Consider the following 22,572-nt stretch of genomic DNA (forward strand, 5'->3'; position numbering starts at 1 on the left):
ACATACATATTATATATTTGTACATACACATATATATGAAAAAAAATCGCCTTAAGATAATTAACGGGTCGTCAATTTCGCAGTTTTATTTTAGAAAACTCCAACGTCGTGAACACGGATCTTATTTTGGAATAAAAAGGCGGAAGTCGTGCGTTGAGAAAACAGGGAGTTAAGGAGGGAGGAAGAGGAAGGGGAGAGACGAGAATAGTCGAGACGTTACTCATACATAAGGAAGAAGGGGGAGAAGGAGAAAACAAGAAGGAAAAATTACTATGGAGAACACAGCGACAATGAGCTGAATCTTTCTTCACGAAGTGAAACGTATGTTAGAGCTGTCAGTCAAACACGATCCAGACAGCCAGGTGTGATCTGGCCACTCCCCCTCTGATTGTGTACAGGTAAGGACGCAGTACTAACTACGATACATAAAGTATTAGGTTTTTCTCGAACAGGTCGATGGAGCAGCAAGTACTTTGAAAGTACTTAGGGAGTGTTCACTAAGTAAGAAATTGTTTTTCAAGTACTGACAAGTTACCAAATATTTACCACGAACTAACTGCTTAGTATTTTGCTAAGGTTTTAGCTCTGTTACTAAATAGTTTGTTGAGTATTATTAGTAGTACTAAGTGGTAATACTAAATCTATATTACGTTGTACTTTCAAATTCTAAAGTATAAAGTAAATAACTAATTTCAAGTGTGAATGAAATGCTACTGTGTGTAAGTGTGTTTGTCTACATGGATTTTATCTAACGATGAAGTATGCTTTCACTTTCTATGTCGAACAGCTTCTTTATGATTTCTTGTATCAACTATCAGTGTGTAGTGAATAATACATGCACACCATACAGTGTGTACCATTATTTCCAGAGTGCTGTTTGTTGTACGGCCAGAGGGCGGAGTCACGCTCTACTGGGTTTGAGTCTCTTCCTGTCATTATGTTTCATTATGTCTGTGATTCTATAAGGAGATGAACAACTGCAATAAAAAATTTTGGCAGATGCATGTGAGAACGAACTGACCAGTTGATTCCCACAGCAAATGTTTTAAATTATTCATTAATCATTCATTTTTAACCAGGATGGATCCAAGTTTACACACAGGAAATACTAGCACCACGTCATCTCCTCCACTCCTGGTGTCCAACAGAGACACACCACAAAGAGCTGAGGAAGACCGGCAAGACACAGAGTCAGGCTGTTTATCTGGGACGCAAAAACATCAGACTCTAGCAGAAGCCAAATTAGACCATCAGAACTCAACAACAATACAGTCAGAACTTTCATCTCAGCTTTCAGAGAGTAAGTCTGTCAATAAACTGGACTCACCAAGACTAGATCAACCTTTGAAAATTAAAACAAATTGATTAGAAAAAGATAAACATTTTTCAGCCGTACCTGATTAAGTAAATTTTGATTCTCTATGTACAGGTCAGAATGAACCAGGGCAATCATGCCCACGACACGATCAACAACTTGGTCTCTCCCAGGACTACCCAACACAGGCAGGTCTTTACCAGGAAAGGGGGAAAATGAAACTACAACAGGAACAAACAAAACCTCTGATTGTTATCTCTCCAGCATTCGACAAGCATAATCAAGGCAAGCATGAGCTTCACATTTTGGAGTCAATTGAAGAGCAGAACCAGGAACCACTTACTCCAGACTGTGGTTGTCCTCTTGAAAAACACCGACCTCTTGATGAACAGCCACACCAAGACTCCCATCTTCCTTCTGTCAAACAAATCTCAGATTTATCTTCTCCAGAAGAGCAGCTAGAGCAAGACTCCTGTCATCACCATAAAAACCAACAAAACACATATTTAGATCATCATTCTGAAAAGTGGAACAATGAAGATAGTGGTCTTTTTGAAGACGCCCTTGACAAAGATCCACTTCCTGATGTGCAGCCATTAGATGTAGAATTTTCTTTACTTCACCTTCAAGAAGAAAATCTTTGTGACAACATCGATAACAAGACCAACCGAGTTCAAGGTTCTTCTTCTCAGGATCTGCACAATCTGAACCATAGTTATTCTTCCAAAGATCAGTATATACATGTGGAACAGAAGAACCAAGGCCTTATTGATCTAGGAAATAAACAGAACCAAGTTCAAGACACCCAGAACCAAGACCCACATTTTACTAAAGATCTGGAGACGGAAGACTTGTCATTTCAAGATCAACAGAACCAAGAACCACAAGTTTCTGAAACACAGCAGAAACTAGATTGCAGGCCTGCTCTTTTGGGTCTGCAGAGTCAAGAACCTCCTGAACACCAAGAAAATCAAGACTCACCATCTCTTCTGGATTTGCCGAACCAAGAACCTGTTCCTCATCCTCCTCTAGAACTTCAGGAGCAAGACCTGCATACTTCTGAAAAACAGCAGACACAAGATTGTGGTCCTTCTCATTTGGACATGCAGAACGAATTCAGTGACCCTCCTCCTGAACACCAGGCTAAAGAAGATTACAATAACTCTCAACTGCACACTGAGCTGCCTTTACCCCTTGCTGAGGACCAGAACAGCGCCTCTCTGCAGGTTATGTCTGTATCTGATAACTCAACTAAATCACCATCACTGACCTCACCCACAACTACCCCACCTGCAGTTATCAAGGCATTTGGTGACCATTTGCAGCCCGTTCCTCAGGTTCCATCTCCAGATGAACCTAAACTTTGTGGCTTTTTGCAAAAGCAGGGGGGGCCCTTGAGGGCCTGGAAACAGCGCTGGTTTACCTATGAAGAAAAGAAGAACCAGCTGTTCTACTATCGCACACCACAGGACGTGATGCCACTGGGCCACGTGGACCTCAGCAGCGCCACTTTCACCTACCCCTTAAAGGGAGAAGATGGAACCTTCCACATTAAGACGCCCGAACGCACCTTCATACTCAAGGTAGAGTGACATCTAAAATTGATGGCACAATAAATGATACTGATGAAGATTTTTCACCTGGTGTTTGACCCCATCTCCTACCAGGCGGTGACCCAAGAGCTGATGCTGTATTGGCTGCAGCAACTGCAGGTTAAACGTTGGCAACACAGACAGACCACTTCCTGTCCAGAGACAATGACAGCAATCAACAATAACAACAATGCAGGTGTGTGTTTGTTTAATTTGTCACCAGCAGGAAACAGGAAATTCTGTGGAGCAGCCAAACATTTATGCAGTTTATGATTATTTCCTGTTAAAAAAAAATAGGACCCTTTCATCCACAGCTCTGTCATTGTGCTTTCTTCTTCTGCACCTGTGTTGGTTAAACTTCAGAAAACCTCATAAATATTGTCTACCTGGGTAACCTGAAAAACCAAACATCTTCAGTCAATTTAAATCATACTGAAGTACAGTTTAAGCAGGAACCTTTTTGTTATATAAAAAAGAGAATTTTTACCTACATCTTAGGTAAACACCACCAACACCCCTCCTAAAAGAACAAATAAGGCACATGGACTCATACATGTACGTTTATATGTTTCTTTTGGTCTGTGCAGATTTTCTGCCACTGTTGAAAAGTCCTCTGGGTCTAGTGGGGGAGGAGGCTGCCAACGTACAGTCACAAAGAACTCCACTCACCAACATGTCAATCAAACATCCTTTAATCGAGCTTCAGTGAGTAGAGCATTCACACCTGTTTCCACTGCTTCACAGTTGTCCTTGGTTTTATCCCATTTTTCTAATTTGCAGAAACTCGGTACACTTTCTTCGTAAGAGATCATCTCAGGAGATGAGTCAGAGTGTGTTTCACATCGAAACGCCAGGTTCTCCAAAATCTGCACATTCCGACAACCCAGGTAACAACTGTCCAATTACACTACTTGAATATAAAACTGGAACATACTCACAACAAAGTAGTTTTGCATCAGGCACCTTGGCTTATCCTTTATCAATATCCTAAATCTGTATTTGTCTGTATTTTCCTAGCCTCCAGGACCCCTGTTGAGTCTCTCCCACCCACAGTCCTACTGCCTGAACCTACAGAAGGAAAGGCACTCCCATTTCAGACAGAGACTCGAAGCAAGAAGTCCAGGAAAAGCAGCTCATCGACCATGCCCACCCTCCGCAGAGATACACTGTCCTCTTCCTCAGACAGAATGTCCCGCATCCAGCAGGAGAAACAGATGCTAATGGAGGAAGTCAAAGCCCAGAAGGTGATCACTACAGGCTGATTAATATTGGTCATTGTTTTCATTGTTATCTTCCTCTATATTTACATGTACTGTAGTTTTACTGACATTGTTTGTTGGAATGAGGTTTGGTTCTGAATGTCTTTTGATTTTTTCAGGAGCTAGTCTGGATCCTCCACAAAGCTCTGGAGGCGGCTCAGCTGGAGAAGCGAGCGTGTACAGAGTTTCTGGCTGAGGAAGATGAGCAGAAACGTCTGGAACTGCTACGACACCGTGAGCGGCAGTCGGCCGACCTGCAACGACGGCTGGAAGAGGCCAATATGGAGGCAGAGCTGCTGAAGAAGAGCTTAACTGAGAAAGACACACAAGTGACCGAGCTACAGGAGCTGGTCAGGAGGCTGACCGAAAGGAACACTGCCAAGCAGGAGGTGAGGTCACACCTAAGAGGGGTTGACTGGTGAGGGTCAGCATTTGAGCAGTCGACAGGTCGAGGAGATGTTCAGCTAGTCTTTCCTGGACTCTGCTCCTCACTGCTGGTCACCAACAAAACTTATAATGACAAGTCCTATGTTTTATGCCTTTCTCTCCTCGTAGGTGATTGTTAAACTATCAAATCAGATGACCACCTGTCTGTCCAACCAACAGCCGCCATCTGCTGGTGGAGCCCTGAACAGTGACACTATCAAACGCTTTAAGCAAGAAAATGAGAACCTAAAGGTAAACTAAAGCAGCTGCACTGGAATCTTTAACCCAACACAGTAGTTCTTACTCTGAGAATGACAAATTATTTTTCAGGATGATATTGAAGCCTACAAAACCCAGAACAAGTTTCTGAACTCTGAGATTTATCAGCTGACCCGACTCTGGAGGAAGAGCTCAGAGCAGGAACGGAGTTTGATGGTAAAGGTAGGTCAACACTGCAGTGACTGAGAAATAAAAGTGTGTGTATTTTTTTTTAGGAAAGTTGACTCACAGCTGCTACATATTCCACAATAATTAACAACCTTTACTCTCCTGCCCAGGACTGTGAGGGAACAGTTACTTACGTTTTACATCATTAAGGCAAATGTTTCTTTTTCACCTTTTACATCCACTCTCTTTTCCATCTTAGCAGTTGCATATTTCAAATCCTCCTCTTCCTCCTCCTCCACATTGAACATGAACTTCAACAATGAATTTCTTGCGAGGAATGAAATGTTCTGCCCATAATTATTTTGTGGTTCTTGCAGAGTATGTTATTAGCCATTTTCTTCCCTCTGATTGGCTGCAGTGTGCATACCTGGAGGCCAGTAACTGTCAGGTGGAGAGCCGTTACCTTAGTGTCCTCAAGAGACTGCAGGAGACTAAGTCTTTGGATCCAGTGCAACGCCAAGCTGTTCATAAAATGATAGAGGATGCACTGAAAGGGGAGCTCAAGAGTGTTGTGAAGTTAAACACAATCAGGTACAGTCACCTATTCACACCTGGAATGATCTAAACACATACTGGAACTGAATGCTAATGCAAACCACTGTATGTATTAGTATGTTGTACACTTCATGCTGCCGCTGTACAATTTACCACTGCACTGTCCCTCTCCAGGGATCATGATGAGTACGGCTTTAAAATCATCCCTGATTACGAGGTGGAGGACATGAAGCTACTGGCAAAGATCCAGGCCCTGGAGATTCGCTCGCACAACCTGCTGCAGCAGGTGTGAACATGTTTGATACCTTTCCTACAGCGTCACTTTCATTTTCAGTGTTGATAGTTTAGCATCTCTCCTCAGGACACGGTGGAGCGCCCCCTGCTGACACGCTGGGCTCAGTATCTGGCAGGCAGGTCGAATGATGACATTTGTGCATCTCCTGAGCTTAAATCACTGCTGCGCAGTGGTGTCCCGCAGGAGTACCGCCAGAGAGTGTGGAGCTGGATGGTTCAAACACGAACTCGAACCATCAGAGATCGACATCCTCAGCACTACCAGCAGGTGGACTATCTTTAATTATCTGTCGTTACATGTTTTCAATCAGTCGAGCCCCATCCAACAGATTACTCTTACCATGTATTTAGATTGTGCCAGGTTTTACTGATGCAGAGGGATCAAAGTCTGGTGATAGCATATAGAAAACCAGTCCAATTCTCTGTTTTGTCTCAGTTGCAGCTGTATTTGGCTTGTCTGCATAAAATAAAAAAAATAATTTCATAATGACAAACCACACCAGTGGAGGTAAAAAAGAGAACTAGAATGGAGCCACTGGGTGCACAACACAAAACGGTAGAAAATGAGTAATTTCCCTGACTGACAGAATCAATTTTCTAATATCAAGGTCTAATACTAAAAGTTAAGGTTTAAGTGAACAAAAAAAACAAAAGTGTTCTTGACTGCCTGATAGCCCCTCCCATGTGTTTACCTCTTTACAAGTCTTCAACTGTTTTCTGTCCTCAAACTTTATTCTTTATCCTGAAATGACCTCAGCATTCCTCTGCCCTCAGTGTGTCCTTTACTCCGTTCTCATCCGTCCTCTCTCACATATGTCTCTCTTGCCTTTTGTCCTCAGCTGTGTGAGAAGAGTCAAACATGTCACAGTCCGGCGTTCAGACAGATACAGCTCGACCTTCACCGCACACTCACAACCAATCAACGCTTCTCCTCACCTTCTAGCTCAGCCCACCAACAGCTGTGTCGCATCTTACAGGCCTTTTCCTGGCACAATCCTGCCATTGGCTACTGCCAGGGTCTCAACAGGTATACACACATGACAATACTCGCCACATGTTTACGCTTTGTTCCTGAAATCAATGTGTGTGTGTGGATCCATGATGTCATCAGTCATAATATGATGTCACATCCTCCTCAGGTTAGCTGCCATTGCTCTCCTCGTCCTCCAGGATGAAGAAGAATCATTCTGGTGTCTGGTCGCTGTTATTGAGGCTATAATGCCTCAAGAGTATTACACCAAGAACCTGCTGTCTTCACAGGTGAGACGCTTTCCTCTGCCCATCTGTTCTTACTGTACAGGTCAGACACTATTTTGATGTCTTTGATTGATCTGATGTGTGTCTGCGTGTGTGTGTTTAACCAGGCAGATCAGCGTGTCTTAAAGGACTTCCTCCTGGACAAACTTCCTCGCCTTGCCTCTCACTTTGAAGAATACTCCATTGACATTTCTCTGGTGACGTTCAACTGGTTCCTGGTTGTTTTTGTAGAGAATCTGCCCAGTGACATCTTGCTGCCACTGTGGGACGCCTTTCTTTATGAGGGCTCCAAGGTAGCTGAATCCACTAACAAGACATACCACACATTATTCACCTCTAAGAAAAGTCAACTCACTACACATGATTGCACAACCACCTGAGCTGCCTAATACATAACCGTAAGACACATCCACATAATTTGATCTAGAAATAAGCAACTAAAACAGTGTTAAAATGTAACTAATGCTGTATTTTTAGATGGTCCAACTGCCAATCACGCTTTCATGTGCAGTCTTCTGTCACTTTTTTTGTTTCTTTAAAAATACATTTTATTGTAAATGTTTTTGCTATTAAAGTTAAAGTAAAAATGTACTTTTCTGTTAAATGTGTGTTTGGTACAGGTAATGTTTAGGTATGCTCTGGCTCTCTTCAAGTATAAAGAAAACGACATCCTGAAAATCCATGACAGTGTTGAGATTCATCAGTACCTGCGCTTCTTCACCAAGACCATTACTGACAGCAGGTACAGACTCATTTACACTCCTGCTTGTTATGGTTGCTGTATAGTTATTGGTCCATTGTCCTTATTAGTTGTTGTTATCTAGTAATAGTTTTACCTCTTGTTACCACACTTTACGCTATAAGAAACCTGAACTTTGCCATAGCCCAGGATTATTCAGCTTCCTCTCACAGAGACTTATTGTACATTGTTCTGTGTTGTCTGCCAGGAAGTTAATTTCCATCGCCTTCAATGATTTGAATCCATTTCCTGGCCGACTGCTAAAGAATCGGAGAGCATTTCACATGGAGCGCCTGCAGGCTGAGCTGCGAGAGCTGGAGGAGCAGCAGAGAGAGTTTGTGACAGAAAGTGCTGAACGTAAAGACAAGGATCTGGACACGATGGTCAGTGAGGATGATGAAGACCTCTGACCTCACTGTGTAGGGACGCCACATCTAAATATAAAGACATTTCGAGTGTCAATGCTGTTTCACAGTAGGAAACGCCTTCATGTCATAGTGACAATGAAGTTCCTCATTTTACAACAGTAAAATGCTAATGTTTTCACCACAGCTTATTTTATATAGGAAAAAACATAAATGCCAGTTTACATGACATAGGGTACTGGTTTGAAACCAGTTAAAGCCAAGCACTTAAGCACTAAAACCAGACACAGGAGGTTTTTACTTTCAAAAGTTCAACCTATAGAGAAAAAGAATTACGAAAGAAAAAAGAAAATGAAATATTTCTGTGTTAAAGTTAATTTGCCCTACAGCTACATTAAGGCTACTACTATGTTGTACTAAAGAAACAATGATACAGTGATAGTTCATTACTGTATTTGGTACATTTTAAACACTAAAGTGAGACAGCTGCTGGTCAAAAGCATTTACCGTGACTGTGTTTGTATATTTTACGTTTTATTTACTGGAAATGTAAATTATTTCATTTTTAATTGAAAACATTTTTCAAAATATTTATTTTGAAGAATATGGTTTGGATACGTATGGTTTGTAAAAATTTATATTTTGACAGCCTTTTTTCTGATGCATGTCAACACGGACTGAGCTGCTAACAATAGCGTACATACTTAATACTTTATATCTAAGTAAAAGTTATACTGTAAAGTGTCCAGGTCTTTTCTTGAAGAAATAAACTACTTTCATTTTTATTTGTGACAGAAAGCTTAAGCTTCTATCTAATACACCAAATCATCTTTTTCCTCGTGGGAATCTGAAGTGCAAAACAGATCCAGTAGATGGCGATATTGCAAATTGGTAATACGTTCTCAATACGGTTTTAAGAGCACCTGTTAAAGTCCAATGAAGTGTCGTAGAGTTGTTAGCAGGTTTAGCTTTACTTAGCCGAGCCTCAGGAGTCTGACCAGTAAGTAACACATTTCAAAACAAGTCTTGTGTTATGGAATACATAAATACAATGCATAGTATATTCTCTCCATGTAACAACCTCTTCTGTATTAGAAAAACAATATTTAGGTACACTTCTCTCCTTTGTCTTGACTAAGACAGCGAGTGGGGATTTGTTCTGTTGCTAATTCATGTTGTAAAGGCCACTCTTTGACTGTGGCATGCTAATAGGCTAATCTATTCCGACGAATCCTCATTGTTTTTCAGTAGTGGAGCCGCCCTCATGGCAGTCTCTGTGGATGTATTATATACAAAAGTTATTGTGCTTAAAAACCTGGACATTTTACAAAGTTTGAATCCCCGAACTCGGGGTTTCCAGGACTTAAATAAGGGCATGTCCTAGGAAAAGAGAACGGTTGGTCGCCATAATCTATGTTCAATTTGGAGTATCTAATTAAAATGATTCCCCACCTAAAATTCTGATACATAGCCTCGTGTGAGCTCATAGCACCACCTACTGGAAAGGAAAGACAGCTACTTGCTATGTGTACCATCAAAACACCATTAGTAAAACTAGCATACGGCACGAAAGTTTTACTATGTTGTGCTGTTACAATTCACACTGTAGATTACTTAGTTAAAAATGTCAAAAACGTTTTTGCAAATGTTTCATGTGAATTTTTAAAATGTTTTTATATTCTGCATAAATATCAACTACGATATGCATTAAACACTTTAACTCAGAGACAGGAAACAAACACATTTAAAATGTCTATTTTATTATTTTTTTTTACAAAACAAATATACATAAGAAATGATAAATATAAAAAATCAACACAGAAAAAATCTTTAATGTTACAATTGTTATACTGCACAAAAGTTGGTAATGTCTCAGCCACATGATGAGGTGTCACAACTCTTGTTAACTTTTGTTACTACATTCTATCATTCAACTGGGATTAATTTGTTTTCTGCAACAAACCTATTTTGCCAATGAAGTTTTATATGTTGACTCCAGTTATTTTTCACCCTGTTCATTAATTTGGGTAAACCTGCTACGAGCTCACCCAGGTTCTGTCATTTGACTTGGCTGTTCTCAGTACCTGCCAGTTAACAAAGATTAACATCTTCACACCCATATGTGCTGTCATGGCAAACCAGAAATGTGAGTTTATGTGGAAGTAATGCTGCTTCAACAGATCAATATTCAAACTGATTACATCACTCATCAATATTCATAGTCAGGCAGGTAAATGAACATCAGAAACTGGTTCTAGGATTGAGCTCACATTCTAACCATATGTGCTAATGCCAGTGCACTACACTTATTATATTAGTTTTCCAACTAATTCTATTGTTACATGTTCACGGTTTCATCGATGTAATGTGTTAATGAACGACAGGAAAACTTTAAGTTTGTGACTGTTTAAATGTAAAGTTATACCTGACAAGGTGACATTTCAACTTTTTGTCTTAATGACATCTGTCACTGTGCAGCATTACATAATAATGAATTGATATTTTTCGGGGGGGGGGGGGGACTGAGAAGCCAAATACACGTCTATATTAGTGTCTTTATGTAAATGGAGGTTTGTTAAAAAAAACTTTGATAGTTATAAATGTTCAATGTTTTACTTGTATGTTTATAGAGGGAGGCGTCACTCTATTTTCCATGTCTGAATCCCTCCCCAACATTTCAATTTATGTAAATCAATTTTTTACAAACTTACATCACCAAAGACATAAAACAGCTTCCCACTGGCACAGCTAACATCAGCTAGCTAATTTTTTAACTGTTCAATGAATTGTATGTGAGGTATCATGGTTTAAAGAATTATTGATTTGTTTACCTATAAACATAAAACACTGGGCCGCACGACTGTACAGAATGCTACAAAACCATTGTTAATAGCCTGATAGCATTAGCCTAATAAAAGTGTTGGGTCTTTGAAAGTGTTAGGTGAATAATAGCATTAGTTATAATTTGAGTTTGAAGCAAGGTAATGTTAGCTTCTTAACTCCATGTCTTATGTAGTAACTAATCATATGTTGTTGTTGAATGTGTTGTAGGCCAAATCTTTGTCAGAATTTGTTCAATTATGTGACAACCAGTCACTGTGGACTGCAAAGTCTTGAACCATTTCAACAGTACCCAAAAATATCTCACGTCATTAAACCCCCCCACAGAGAAGTATATAGTTTTTAAACAGAAAATGGTAGCCATAATCCAAAGATATACTCACACTTATCAGTGCAACATTTTTTTTGTCAGCATTTCAAAAGGGTAAGTTTAACACAGGACGGGTCCACATTTGCTACAATAAGGTTAGTTATGTTGATGATTAAATCAGAAAAGGCAGGAGGTGTTGGTGAGGGAATCTGTGTACCACATTAAGTAAACTTGGTCTTTTTAACTTGTGGTGGTAAGGGGGCTGACATCATTTCCTTTAGCCCCGTCTAGACACTGAGCTGTCTAAGGTGTAAGGGACAGAAAGTGCAGAACTATAAACTCAAAAATTGGTCGCAGCAAGGTAGTCTTAGCTTTACATGACTGTCAGTGGTTCTGCTTTCACAGCTGATTGATTCTGATTGGATAAATCTGATGATTAAAATAAAGAATAACTGCTTTTTCACTGGTATATTATCTATATTTTTCAGGGCATTTGAGCATGCATTAATGTATTTCTGTCTGTGTATTTGCAGAGTGTCAGTCCTGTGACCTCTGGCATCATCAAGGACATGAGGTTTGACCACGTCCTCAAAGGTGTTTCCTGGGAACTTATCAGTTTCGCACATCAGGGACAGAAGATCAAGGTGAGTGCAGACGCAGTGACATCAGGATGTAAACCATCAAACATCAGGTGTTACAGATGTAATCCAAAGGTTTTAATGATGCGTTCAAACCGAACACCGAGTTGTTTTCCAATTAAAATACTACAACTTAACTGAAACTAAAGTAGGAAGCAGGTGAACCTTAAAGATTGGCAACGAATTAGAGTTATTGTTTTAGTGGACTGCAACATAGTTTGCTTAGTATTCATGGCAGGAGAACATTGTTTCATTTTTACATTAAAGAAAGGAGTTAATTTAGTATGACTTTTTTTGGGGTGGTTGGGCATGAACACACCATATTTGTGATTTTTTACAGCCCCTGCTACAACTGAGTAGCAGGTTGGGCTAATTGTGTTGTTGATAAAAAAAAAAAAAAAACACCTGGAATGTGGTCAGTTAGTCTTGCAAATCTGACAATGCAATCACTTCTGACACTGAGCTTCAAAGATGGTAAAATTCCATGATGAAAAAACGGTGTTTTCTCTGGATGCGTGGTTTCATCGCAAAACACTCAACGACACCTTCATATCTGAACAAACGTTCTCAGCTGCAACAGCTCAGAACATGGAGTGTTCATTGTGGACGCTCATGTCGTTTAGGAGGAAGACTTCTGGGTGATGTTGTGGTCACATGATGCACTTTGTTTTATTGCCAACTCAATACTTGGAAGAAGGCTTTGTCCTCACCCCACCGTCTTCTTCTTTTATATATCCTTGTGAAAATGTTAATAACAGGAAAATTTTATCCAGGTGATGTCACATTGGCTGACTCCCAAGTCATCATTTGACTAATCCAGTTACTTTACTGCCACCTTGTGGTAGAAAGACCCTTGGAAGCAACAATTAATCCATCAGTGTTTTTAAGTGCAGGATCGTGTCAAAACACATACTCCACCCTGCTGATGATGTCACTCAAGGTCGCTTCATAACACAGTTGAAGTGAAGTGTGTGTGATGTTTTCAGTGACTTTTGTAAAAAAAGGAGAAGAGAGCGTCAGGCAGCGCGTCGATATAAAGTGCTTCGTTACATTGTTATGTTTTTCAGTTTGTTATTAAAATATCATTTCCCTGTAAACAAGTAAACATGTCACACGTTGGTAAAAATAAACTTTTGGAATGTCTCTGGTTTAAAGTCACAACGCCTCCCATTGGTCAAGCGGAACTTGTCCCTGGAGCCTGAAACACACAAGATGTGTTGTCTCAGTGAAATCATCCACAGTGTACTGTGTTCTCACACAAAGGATGGATGATCAGAGTGGGCGTGGATTAGGACAGAGGTCACAATGGCGCCACCAGGTGACGTTTTGTCTAGAAACACAATGATGTTGACTCCGGAGGAACTGTTTTAACCTCATTTTCTTTCAAACAAATGCAAGAAGGAAGACGGCAGACTGTTGAACATCTTTTTCTACTAATCAGCAAACAAGTGACTAATTAATTGTCAGACTGACCTCTGGTGGACACCAAAGTGAACTACAACTGCTGAGGCTACTAAAAGCACATCAGCAAGGCACAGTGAGATCAACAAAAATAAACCAGAAATACATAAATATGAGGGTAAAAAAATAAACATTTGACACTACAAACATGTCCTTATGATGAAGATGAAGATGATGGGTGGGCATGCATCACTGTCAGTTTTCATCCATTCATGCGAAGCAAGTGTTAACATGCGTCTTTCAGCAAATGTCTATGGGCAAGCATCTATTAGCAAGCGTCTGTTAGGATTTTGTCATGACGGCGGCAGCGGTCGGTTTGGTGACACTGGAAGAAGGGGCGGGGCCTGGCGTGTGCAGGAGACTGACGAACAGGAAGAATGTGGATGTTGGCAGGTAGACGCAGAGAAAGAGAAAGATGTCCTCGCTGAGACAGAGGACCAAGTGGCTATGTTCAGTAAGTGCCCAGTCCACCAGCACTGCCACCAGCAGGTAGTACACCTGGAACTCCTGGAGCTCCTCCCACTCCCCTCCACCTGCCTCTTCTGCTGGGCTCTCCTGCCTGGCCACGCCCTCTTCTCTGCCACCATCACTCACCATGGACTTCATCTCGGCCACTTCAGAGCCTGTCTCCTTCACCCGGCTCCTCCCACGCTCCACTGCTCGCTCTAACCTCCTACTGCTCTGTACAAACTCCTGTGGAGTGAAATCAGAATAGGGTTTGGCAGGCATGAGTTGGTGGTCAAAGGAACTTAATGTGTATGGCAATCTTTACTCACCATTAGAGCTTTATCCATGAAGAACTCTTTTTCTGGTGAGCCATCGTTATACTTTGTATCGATAGCGAAGCAGAGGAAAAGCACATCCACCACGATCTCAAAGACGGAGAGAAAGCAGTGAGCGACCAGGAAGGAGAAAAGACACACAATGACAAGTGGCAGCAGCCACTCAGCATAGTCACGCTGGTAGTTGAGGAGGAGAACGCCTGCAAACGCCGTGGACGTCACAATCAGGATCTGACGGCAAAAAGGAAAACTTTAGTCATCACAGCTTTTAATGAATTATGTGAGCATTAGTTAGATGATCTGTTACCTTCCCCAGGAAGAGTACAAAATCTCCAATAGCGTTGATTGTAGCGACGCGTAATGCATTTTCCACCAGGATTACAAAGGCATCGCGAGCTGAAGAGCAGAAACCGGTACTGTTGATGGCGGTGGCTGCATATGCATTCTGGGTGATAAGAACAGAGGCATTTAATAGAGACAGGCAGACTGGTGGTCAGACAGGGACAGAAGCAGACACTGGTATGAGGGTAGTTACCTGGTTAAGGTAGTTGAGGCACTTCTCCAAACACCACAAACAGCAAATACATGCCTTTAGCAAACAGCGGGCACAGGCATTTTCCTGAAACCAAATGATCAATCAGTGCTAATGCTGAGTATCTTAGTACTTACAGCAGAAAAGATAAGGGCAGAAAAATTTGGTTTCATACAGTGTTGAAATGGGAAAGCATCCCATTTAGACCTTGCTATTCACCTTCTTGTAAAGAACCGACGTAAAAACACCTTTAAAATTTAATTTTGCAACGCAAAAACATAGAAAAGGAAATCTAGGAAATCTTAAGCTGGATTGGATTTTTAACAACAGTATTTGACAACATGAACAACAAATGCATGTTTCAAAGACTTCTGGATTCATCCTTTGAGTTGATTCTTGAGTCAGTGTTATTAAAGAGATTTAACTTGTTCATTTGTAATGGCTGATTGGATGGCGTACCTTTCCTCTGAGCTGATTGTGGATATGCATCAGGATAAGTCTGGGAATCTTCACCACTGTGATGATGAAGGATCCTTTAGCCACAGTGCCCAAGTGATATCGCATTAGTCTCAGGATGGAGGAGAAGATCGGAGTAACAGGGAGGCGATTCTTGTCCCTGAAGCAAACAGAGCAATTCAATTTCAGCTGGACTGTGTGTATACACAGTGTATACTGTGTGTATACTACCGAGCAGGTCTGAGTACAGGTGTACAATTCAAGGTCCTGGCATTGTTTTATACAGCAGGAAATCTTACCTGGTGAAGTAGTATGTAACCACAGCTCCAGCCACAGTCATGTGCTGACAAGCCAGGATGAACTCTGTGATCCAAATCAGACCTACAGCATGGAACCAGGTCAGGTACTGAAGGGGTCCAATCAGTCTGAACTCTGTTATACCCGTGTCTGGATTCTGAACTGGTTCACCTGATCACAGAGAGAAATGGGGCAGCAGATTAGCACATCTATATTTCCTGTTTGTGATCTGTGTGACATTGTGCTCTAACCAGTGGTTCCCAGGAACAACAGCACCAGGATCCAGTAGATCCAGAAGATCAGGAGAACCAAGAAGGTGAGGAAGGGCTGCAGTACAAGCAGTGGCAAGTGGACAAAGACTTTTCCTGCCACATGGAACAAAGTGATGGTCAACGCCACGCGCTTCCTCATGAAAAGCATCAGCAGCAGTAGAATGATCTGGAAACACAGAGTTTACGCTGAGAGATGCACATCAGCACCAAAAAGACAATCAACACGGTCAAAACACAGACATACTGTGAATATGGTTGCAGCCGCCGCATAGACAAGTAGTGTCTGACTACTCTCTTTGTTTGACTCCACCTCTTCCTCATTCATCTGTTTTATTGTCGTGCTGTTTCCATTTAGACGGTGGTCAATGTATAGCCACCAAAGGATGCTGGTTCCAGCTAACACGAAAAAAATTGAAAGACAAATTAGCAATAATGTGTAGCATAAAAGACCATTGTGCATCATGTGACCATACCCAGCGATCCAAGAACAAGCAGGAAGGTGAGAATCCAGACCAGGACAGCCGAGATGAACCGGATCACAAGCATGAGGATCAAGGACAGGACTAAACAGGAAGGTCAAAAGGAAAACCAGTGACATCACGTCCTCTCCTTTAAATCATTTTATTCGACAATGTTTAGGGATCATATAAACTACACAAGTTGACCTAATGACCTCACCCAGAGCCAGTACACACAGTCCTATGATGACCTCCTTACTGGCAGCGACACCGGCAATCATTCTATGCGGAAAACTGTCGTCGCCCACAAACGTAAGCACAGCCTCCGCAAACTTGGTGTAGCAGGAAACATCCAGCGGTGTGCATCGGTTAAAAATGGGCAGTGGTTTACTGTACAAAGAGATGAGTTAGGTAAAAGATTGACAACAATAGGAAGTCTATCATCAGGTAGACATACCTGGGTGGAACAGGAAGTTTGGGACACTTTGAGAACCTTTCGGGTAGGCCGGGATATTTATGAGGTGCCAACTCGTAAGAGCACAGCTCTGACCCTAAAGCACACACACAAAACATAAAATAGACATGTTATGCCACATCCAGACATCTATTGATGTCATACCTACCCTGGCTACTGTTGTAACAGTATTGATCACAAGATCTCCAAAAGCCTGGATTCTGACTACAGCTTGTTTTTACAAAAACCGGATTTGAGAAATGGCATTGAACATTTTTGTGATGAATTGCCATTTTCTGGTCAGCTTCTGTTGATCAAGTGCAACTGAGTGGGACACAACACAGGTTCCTGTGTTTTGTCATTTGCGACAGTGACTCCTTTCATGAACAACATGACTGTGAATGGTGATGACCTCACCGTTAACCATGGCAAAGCTCTGAACATCATGGTACGTCTTGAGCTCCTGACTCGGACACAGAGCCACACACAGAGCGATGGATCTGATCTTCCTCTGGACGATGTCGATGTTACAAGGATCCAGGAAGAAGACAAATCTGAAGAGAGGAGGAGTCACTGAGCGTCAGTTGATATTATCAGCAAATATATGGCAATGACAAGCATTTGGGAAACAGAATGAAAATGGTGATCTGTTTGTCTTTACATACACTGTCTTCCATATTGTCTAGCTATTATATTATCTGAACAATTCTAGGTGGAAAGGTTTACCTGTTGTTTTTACTATAAAATATACACTGTAGGATAAATGTCCCAAAGAAGAAGAAGTATATAGCTATGCATTTTTTTCAATCAATGCAAGTCCTTTAATTAAAACAAGTCAAACTAATCAAACAAATATACAGTATTTATGATTAACTAAATCACTTATCATGTTCATAATGCACTGGTGTGGTCTGCTAAAAAACTCTCCTCTGCAGTTCTTCCTAAACTCTCCTTTGTTTTTTAATAATGGACTCATATTACTCACAGGGCATTTGTAGCACACCCTGCAGGACTGTCAATGCTTTTATATTTACTAAACTCTTAGACTGTTCCCAAAGTGGGGAGTGGGGCCCCTTGGGAGGCACTGAGTTTACGTATGGCTAGGCAATTTTTTCACAGTGGTGAAATGCTCTGATGTGTAATTTTATTGACTTTTTTAAGTATGATAGCAGTTTTGTAGGAATTAGTGTTTTATTAAAAAGTTTAGTTGAGTTTTGAAGCAATAGCTGTGAGTTAGAAACAACCAGCACCAGCGGGCCATGTTTCTTATAAACGTTAAACAATTTCTCAGTAAAATAAAATATTGGTTGTGAATATTGGCCTACAGTGCATTAAACTGCCTTGTGGACAGAGATTAGATTCCGTGGTATTCTACGCTGCTTTTATGACTGCGATTTCTATACCAGTAGATGTCACGTTGCTGTTTCATTCACAGGTTATGTTGTTTTGACTCCATTTACCAAAACACTTTCTGAATAACTGCTCCTGAGATCATGTAGGCAGGCAGCAGTTCAGAACAAAGAGTCTGTGATACAAAACATTTCTATTGTCTCCTACGACCACAGACACTTGTTCCTTTTGTTCAGGAAAATTTCCGACCTGCAAAATATTTAATTCATTTAAATGAGATTGAGAACTTTTCCACACAATATGAGTAGGGGTGTTCACAACTTGATCTTATTTCTTTCTTTGGTCTGAATGTGTTATTCTAAACATGTCTTCAGACACCCTTGTTACTTTATAGTGTAAAGGAAAGGGGATTGTAAGGTACATTTTTTTATAAATATGTTAATAACTGGAAAGTGTGGTTTACAAATCTCATACATTTAGAAATATTACTTAGTGTTATCCCAGATAATATTTATGAGAACAAAAATGTGTAAATTATACCCAGTGAGAAGTTTCAAGACCTTCTGAAAAGTATTCAGAATATGGCCTTGAAATATGTGCTAATCTGTGCATAGTCCAGATGATTCTTTATAGATCTTATCATACTGATATCTGTGTGTACCCTTATGACACATTTGACCTTTGTGTTTTTGGGATCATTGTTTCAAACAAACCAAGTTCTAAGAAGGTGCTCCCCAAACAGCACTGTCTTAGCATGACATTTATAGCTTGAACAGCATTTACAGGGTTCCCAACACCATTAGCTAAAATTTAGGTCCAAACCATCACAAAGCTCTGATGCATTTGCACATAACAACTTTAGCTTCTTGCAAATAATAAAAAAAATAAAATGAAGTGAAAATTCCTGTATGTTTCATGTAAAATATAAAATAGCATGTCATCTGAGGTAAAATAATGGTATCTAAGATTAAGACAATGCTGCCTGAGGATCTCTTCTACTGAGACAAAAACAAAATACTGTACATCCAAAAAGCCATTAGTGACTCACTTCCTGTCTGTATGGTCGAGGCCGCTCAGTCTGATGCCTTCCATCTGTTCGTTGCGTTGACCACAGGTGTTTCCATAGCTATCATAGCCAAAGATGAGGCGGGCGGCTCCGCCTGTGACGATGGTGAAGCCACAGATGCTGCCCTGCGTGGCAGGGAAAAGAGGTTATATATTAATCATCAGTTATCATCGCTCAATAAATATATACATTAAAATTAAACCCAAATTTAAAAAAAGTGTAGATTAAAATATGAAGAATTACAAAATGATTTAAGTTTTTTAAAAAAGCCAAAACTACAGGCCATACAGGATGTAGAGAGAGTAGCAAAGGGTGAAGGTCATTTAACAAAGGTATGTTTATAAAAAGCACACGTGCACAGTCAGCGGATCTCGCTGTGAACGAGCTGTCCTTGCTGTCCTGGTACTATTTCAATAAACTACGTATTAGGTAAATTTCTCAAAGAAAAGTTAAAGGACAGCTATGAATTATTCTTACTGCACACCTGCAGGGGGTGAAGTTGAGTGGCGTGTACTCAACATTACTATTATAGGTTATATGGGTCTCAGAAGCACAAGATAACAATGATATTCAAATCTGATTTTCAGTTACATACAATTGTGAGCCCTCCCAAAACTAACGCTGATATTTATATCCAAGTAGAAACACACAAAAAATGACGAGAAGAACTGTTTTTAAAACTACATATTACGACACACTCGAAACTTAAATAAAATACATCAAACAACTTAATAACAGTGATGCTTACCATGCCGACACAGAAGAGTGTGAAAAGCAGGAACCAGGGCAGATCAGTGCAGCTGCGTTCCTCTAGAGGTCTCCACTCTCTCTTAGTCCTCTGAAAAACACACACACACACACACACGTAGGGATTTGTGCAGCTATTCTTCTAAGGACTCTGCTTTGTCTTCTGAGCATTTCCCAGCACAAACCAAAATCTCCTTCTGTAACCTCAGCAATGAAAATCGAATGTCCCAAGTATAGCCCACATGTTATTACCTTCAACCAGGGCATCAGAAACGAGATTCTACCTAATCAGGCCCAGACTTTGTTCTCCTGTAAGACGACGGGTCCTGACAAGGTCAGTGTTTATTTCAGAAAGGACAACAAAAGCCAGCACACAGAGGGAACCGGGCTGCATCTTCACAATAGGCCCGTTAGCTCTGCTCGACTCGACTCAGGAACGAAGCTCGGCTTGTTTTCATCGGGAGTGTCCGACCTCCCTTTAGCGACAGCTGATAATTGGATAACGGTACTGACTCGAATCTCATTCTGGGCCTCTGAACTACGGACCCGAAACAATGGTCATTAATAGCTGGAGTTCTAATGAATGGCACCAGGGGAGATAACCGAGGTGGAAGAGTAGGAGACAAAGAAAAGACGGACAAAACCGAGGCGTCCTTACCTCCGAGCTACCGCAGCATCCCATTGCAGTGAGGGAGGAAGAGCCCGGAGCTTTCACGCAGCTTCACGCAGCAGCAGCAGCTTGACAGGCAGAAGAGGAGTAGAAGTAGAGGGAGGAGAAGGACTAGGAGGAGGAGTGCGGCGCGTCCCGCAGGAGCGGCCAGGAGCACACACGGTTCTATCGGTCTCAATCAAAACATGACACTGAGGTATCGACTGGGATTAACGCCAGAGGATTTGTCCGCCCCTGTCTCACTTCCTCTCTGCTCCCGTCTCACTTCCTGTCCGCCACTTCCTGCTGGACCGTCAGGTGCAGCGGTCATTCATCTCATTGCGCACGCGCAATTGGTATCCGTTTGTTTGGATGGAGACAAAGACGCAGGTGCAGTACCAGAAATAGCCTTTGAGTGGACGAGAAGTGATGGCGCTGTTTCTTTTGCGTTTACTTTGTGTTTATTATTGTATATTTCGTTGATTTGTTTACTTTGTTTCTGATGGTATACGACTTTACGTTGTAAGGAATTTATACATTTACTTTTTATCGTGAAATTACAAGGAAGTAATACATATATGTACGACCAACGATTGATTGGTACTTCCTGTTTATATTTATTGATACATTTGGAAATCTTTCTGCAGATTTTTTCAATCAAGGTGAGCCCAACGCATAGTATTTATGGGGAAACTTAATTTTATATATTTAATAAGTTCAAAATTATTAAACCAAGCACATTATTTCCTAAATATAATACATAATACAACAATTTAAAATATTTATAATATCCAGTTCAGTTATAGGCAAATACAAAGACATGTGTCTGAATATCCTGATGTAATTGTTAAAACATTGTAAGCTTCCCAAATATGCCTGTATGTTTATGAAGACAGAGGTAAAATCCTTGAACTATATATTTTAATAATACATTTTTTATAATTAATTTCTATTTAGGGTATAATGATGATCCTCACTGTTAATGGAAAGATGATAATTAAAAATCACACTGTAGATGGATTTTGCACAACCGAAAACCTCCCAGAATTCCCTGCAGATCTGTCTTGGATCATATTCAATAAATACTGGATGGAGTGGAAACAGCTTGTAATTTAACATTTATGCAAATTTCTGTGTATCCTGTGTGCTAGATTGTTCAGTTTAGCATGTAGTCAGAGTTATAGTAATGGCTGAGCTCTGAGTTGCCGCAGCTGCTGAAACCAGTCTGAGGCAGATTCTCAATAAAATAGTGCAGCCAGTTGAGTCACCAGAAAAGTCATTTCTAAAGTAAAATTGGTTGTCTGTCACAAAGCACATGGAAAACATATTCTGCGACATGTTTTTTGTAAATATGATGTTAGTTTGGAAATTATGATTACATAATGGCAGATATTAATTTACAATGAAAATGAGACATAGGTACGTAGGGAGATAGTGTTGCAACATTAACCACAAGAGATTACTGTATTATCAATAAAATGTTTTTACCCTTTTCCTTAAGTTGAGATGTTGCTGAGAGCTGGAGGTCAGATGCTGTCGATCCATTTTCCTGTACAGTGTCCTGGATTGTTTTGGAAAAGTCTAGTTGTGAAGCGTCTAGAGAATCCTAGTTGGTCTTTAAGTCATAGAGTCAGAGCGAGGACAGCAGTGCAGGGGTTCTGTTCAGCCTCCAGAGAACACAGACAGCTTTGTCTCATTGTTTACTGTTGTGCCAGGCTCAACGCTGTGTGTGTGTGTGTGTGTGTGTATAAACTAACATATATATATAAATATTTGGCCAATAATCCTCATGTAAGCAGCTGAAAAAATCAAAACATTATTCAACTGAGCATCACAGTGAGCTTGACCCATGTTATTGGTGAGATGGTGCAGATGTTGTTGATAAGTTATTCTCAGTAGATGATTCTTTGTGATTGTAATTATGTTTTGTTTTGACATTATTCACTTTATTGCCCTTTTTTTTATTAAAACACATTATTTGAATTGGTAAATGTGAGGAAAATGACATCATTTTGTCATCTGTTGATATTTGTCTTTAGCTTTGCCTTTTGCTCCTGAGGCTATTTTGAT

General features: G+C 40.6%; 2 protein-coding genes across 7 annotated transcripts; one reads left to right on the plus strand and one right to left on the minus strand.

Moving 5' to 3' along the window:
- The first annotated feature begins 164 nt into the window (after window positions 1-164).
- tbc1d2 (TBC1 domain family, member 2) lies at window positions 165-15,790 on the plus strand. Of its 3 annotated transcripts, XR_003051928.1 has the most exons (20): window positions 165-398; window positions 1,080-1,300; window positions 1,430-2,898; window positions 2,983-3,103; window positions 3,495-3,612; window positions 3,688-3,794; window positions 3,925-4,151; window positions 4,286-4,555; window positions 4,722-4,844; window positions 4,923-5,033; window positions 5,398-5,570; window positions 5,709-5,820; window positions 5,896-6,096; window positions 6,668-6,855; window positions 6,968-7,088; window positions 7,193-7,378; window positions 7,706-7,827; window positions 8,033-9,189; window positions 11,874-11,984; window positions 15,761-15,790. XR_003051928.1 is itself a non-coding variant. In XM_008326806.3 (18 exons), exons 2-18 carry the CDS (start codon window positions 1,081-1,083, stop codon window positions 8,232-8,234), a joined length of 4,071 nt encoding a protein of 1,356 aa, XP_008325028.1. In that variant the 5' UTR covers window positions 165-398; window position 1,080; the 3' UTR covers window positions 8,235-9,926. The 3 variants fall into 3 exon arrangements, 2 of the variants coding, with proteins under 2 accessions (XP_008325028.1, XP_008325029.1); XM_008326806.3 differs by lacking the exons at window positions 11,874-11,984; window positions 15,761-15,790 and having other exon boundaries at window positions 8,033-9,926; XM_008326807.3 differs by lacking the exons at window positions 165-398; window positions 11,874-11,984; window positions 15,761-15,790 and adding an exon at window positions 403-501 and having other exon boundaries at window positions 8,033-9,926.
- Window positions 10,002-22,478, minus strand: slc44a1b (solute carrier family 44 member 1b). 4 transcript variants are annotated; one of them, XM_008326811.3, is made up of 16 exons: window positions 21,991-22,478; window positions 19,855-19,944; window positions 19,089-19,231; window positions 17,108-17,244; window positions 16,694-16,787; window positions 16,457-16,626; window positions 16,252-16,341; window positions 16,023-16,174; window positions 15,758-15,944; window positions 15,509-15,677; window positions 15,213-15,369; window positions 14,757-14,840; window positions 14,529-14,666; window positions 14,216-14,452; window positions 14,034-14,132; window positions 10,002-13,176 (listed from the first exon to the last, which is right to left on the minus strand). In XM_008326811.3, exons 1-16 carry the CDS (start codon window positions 22,045-22,047, stop codon window positions 13,153-13,155), a joined length of 2,028 nt encoding a protein of 675 aa, XP_008325033.1. In that variant the 5' UTR covers window positions 22,048-22,478; the 3' UTR covers window positions 10,002-13,152. The 4 variants fall into 4 exon arrangements, with proteins under 4 accessions (XP_008325033.1, XP_008325034.1, XP_008325031.1 ...); XM_008326812.3 differs by having other exon boundaries at window positions 20,512-22,478; XM_008326809.3 differs by having other exon boundaries at window positions 10,002-14,132.
- Between the last annotated feature and the right edge of the window lie 94 nt (window positions 22,479-22,572).

Source organism: Cynoglossus semilaevis, chromosome 15 (genome assembly GCF_000523025.1).
Source record: "Cynoglossus semilaevis isolate Cse_v1.0 chromosome 15, Cse_v1.0, whole genome shotgun sequence".
Lineage (NCBI taxonomy): Eukaryota > Metazoa > Chordata > Actinopteri > Pleuronectiformes > Cynoglossidae > Cynoglossus > Cynoglossus semilaevis.

Bases quoted from the DNA above. Each gene is read 5' to 3' on its own strand.
- tbc1d2 (XM_008326806.3), top strand. From the start codon at position 1,081: ATGGATCCAAGTTTACACACAGGAAATACTAGCACCACGTCATCTCCT. The intron at 4,845-4,922 runs GTAAACTAAAGC...ATTATTTTTCAG, and splicing joins AAGAAAATGAGAACCTAAAG to GATGATATTGAAGCCTACAA. The intron at 7,379-7,705 runs GTAGCTGAATCC...TGTTTGGTACAG, and splicing joins TTCTTTATGAGGGCTCCAAG to GTAATGTTTAGGTATGCTCT.
- slc44a1b (XM_008326809.3), bottom strand. From the start codon at position 22,047: ATGGATCGACAGCATCTGACCTCCAGCTCTCAGCAACATCTCAACTTA. The intron at 16,175-16,251 runs GTATGGTCACAT...TTTTCGTGTTAG, and splicing joins GCTTGTTCTTGGATCGCTGG to CTGGAACCAGCATCCTTTGG. The intron at 14,841-15,212 runs GTACGCCATCCA...ATTTGGTTTCAG, and splicing joins ACAATCAGCTCAGAGGAAAG to GAAAATGCCTGTGCCCGCTG.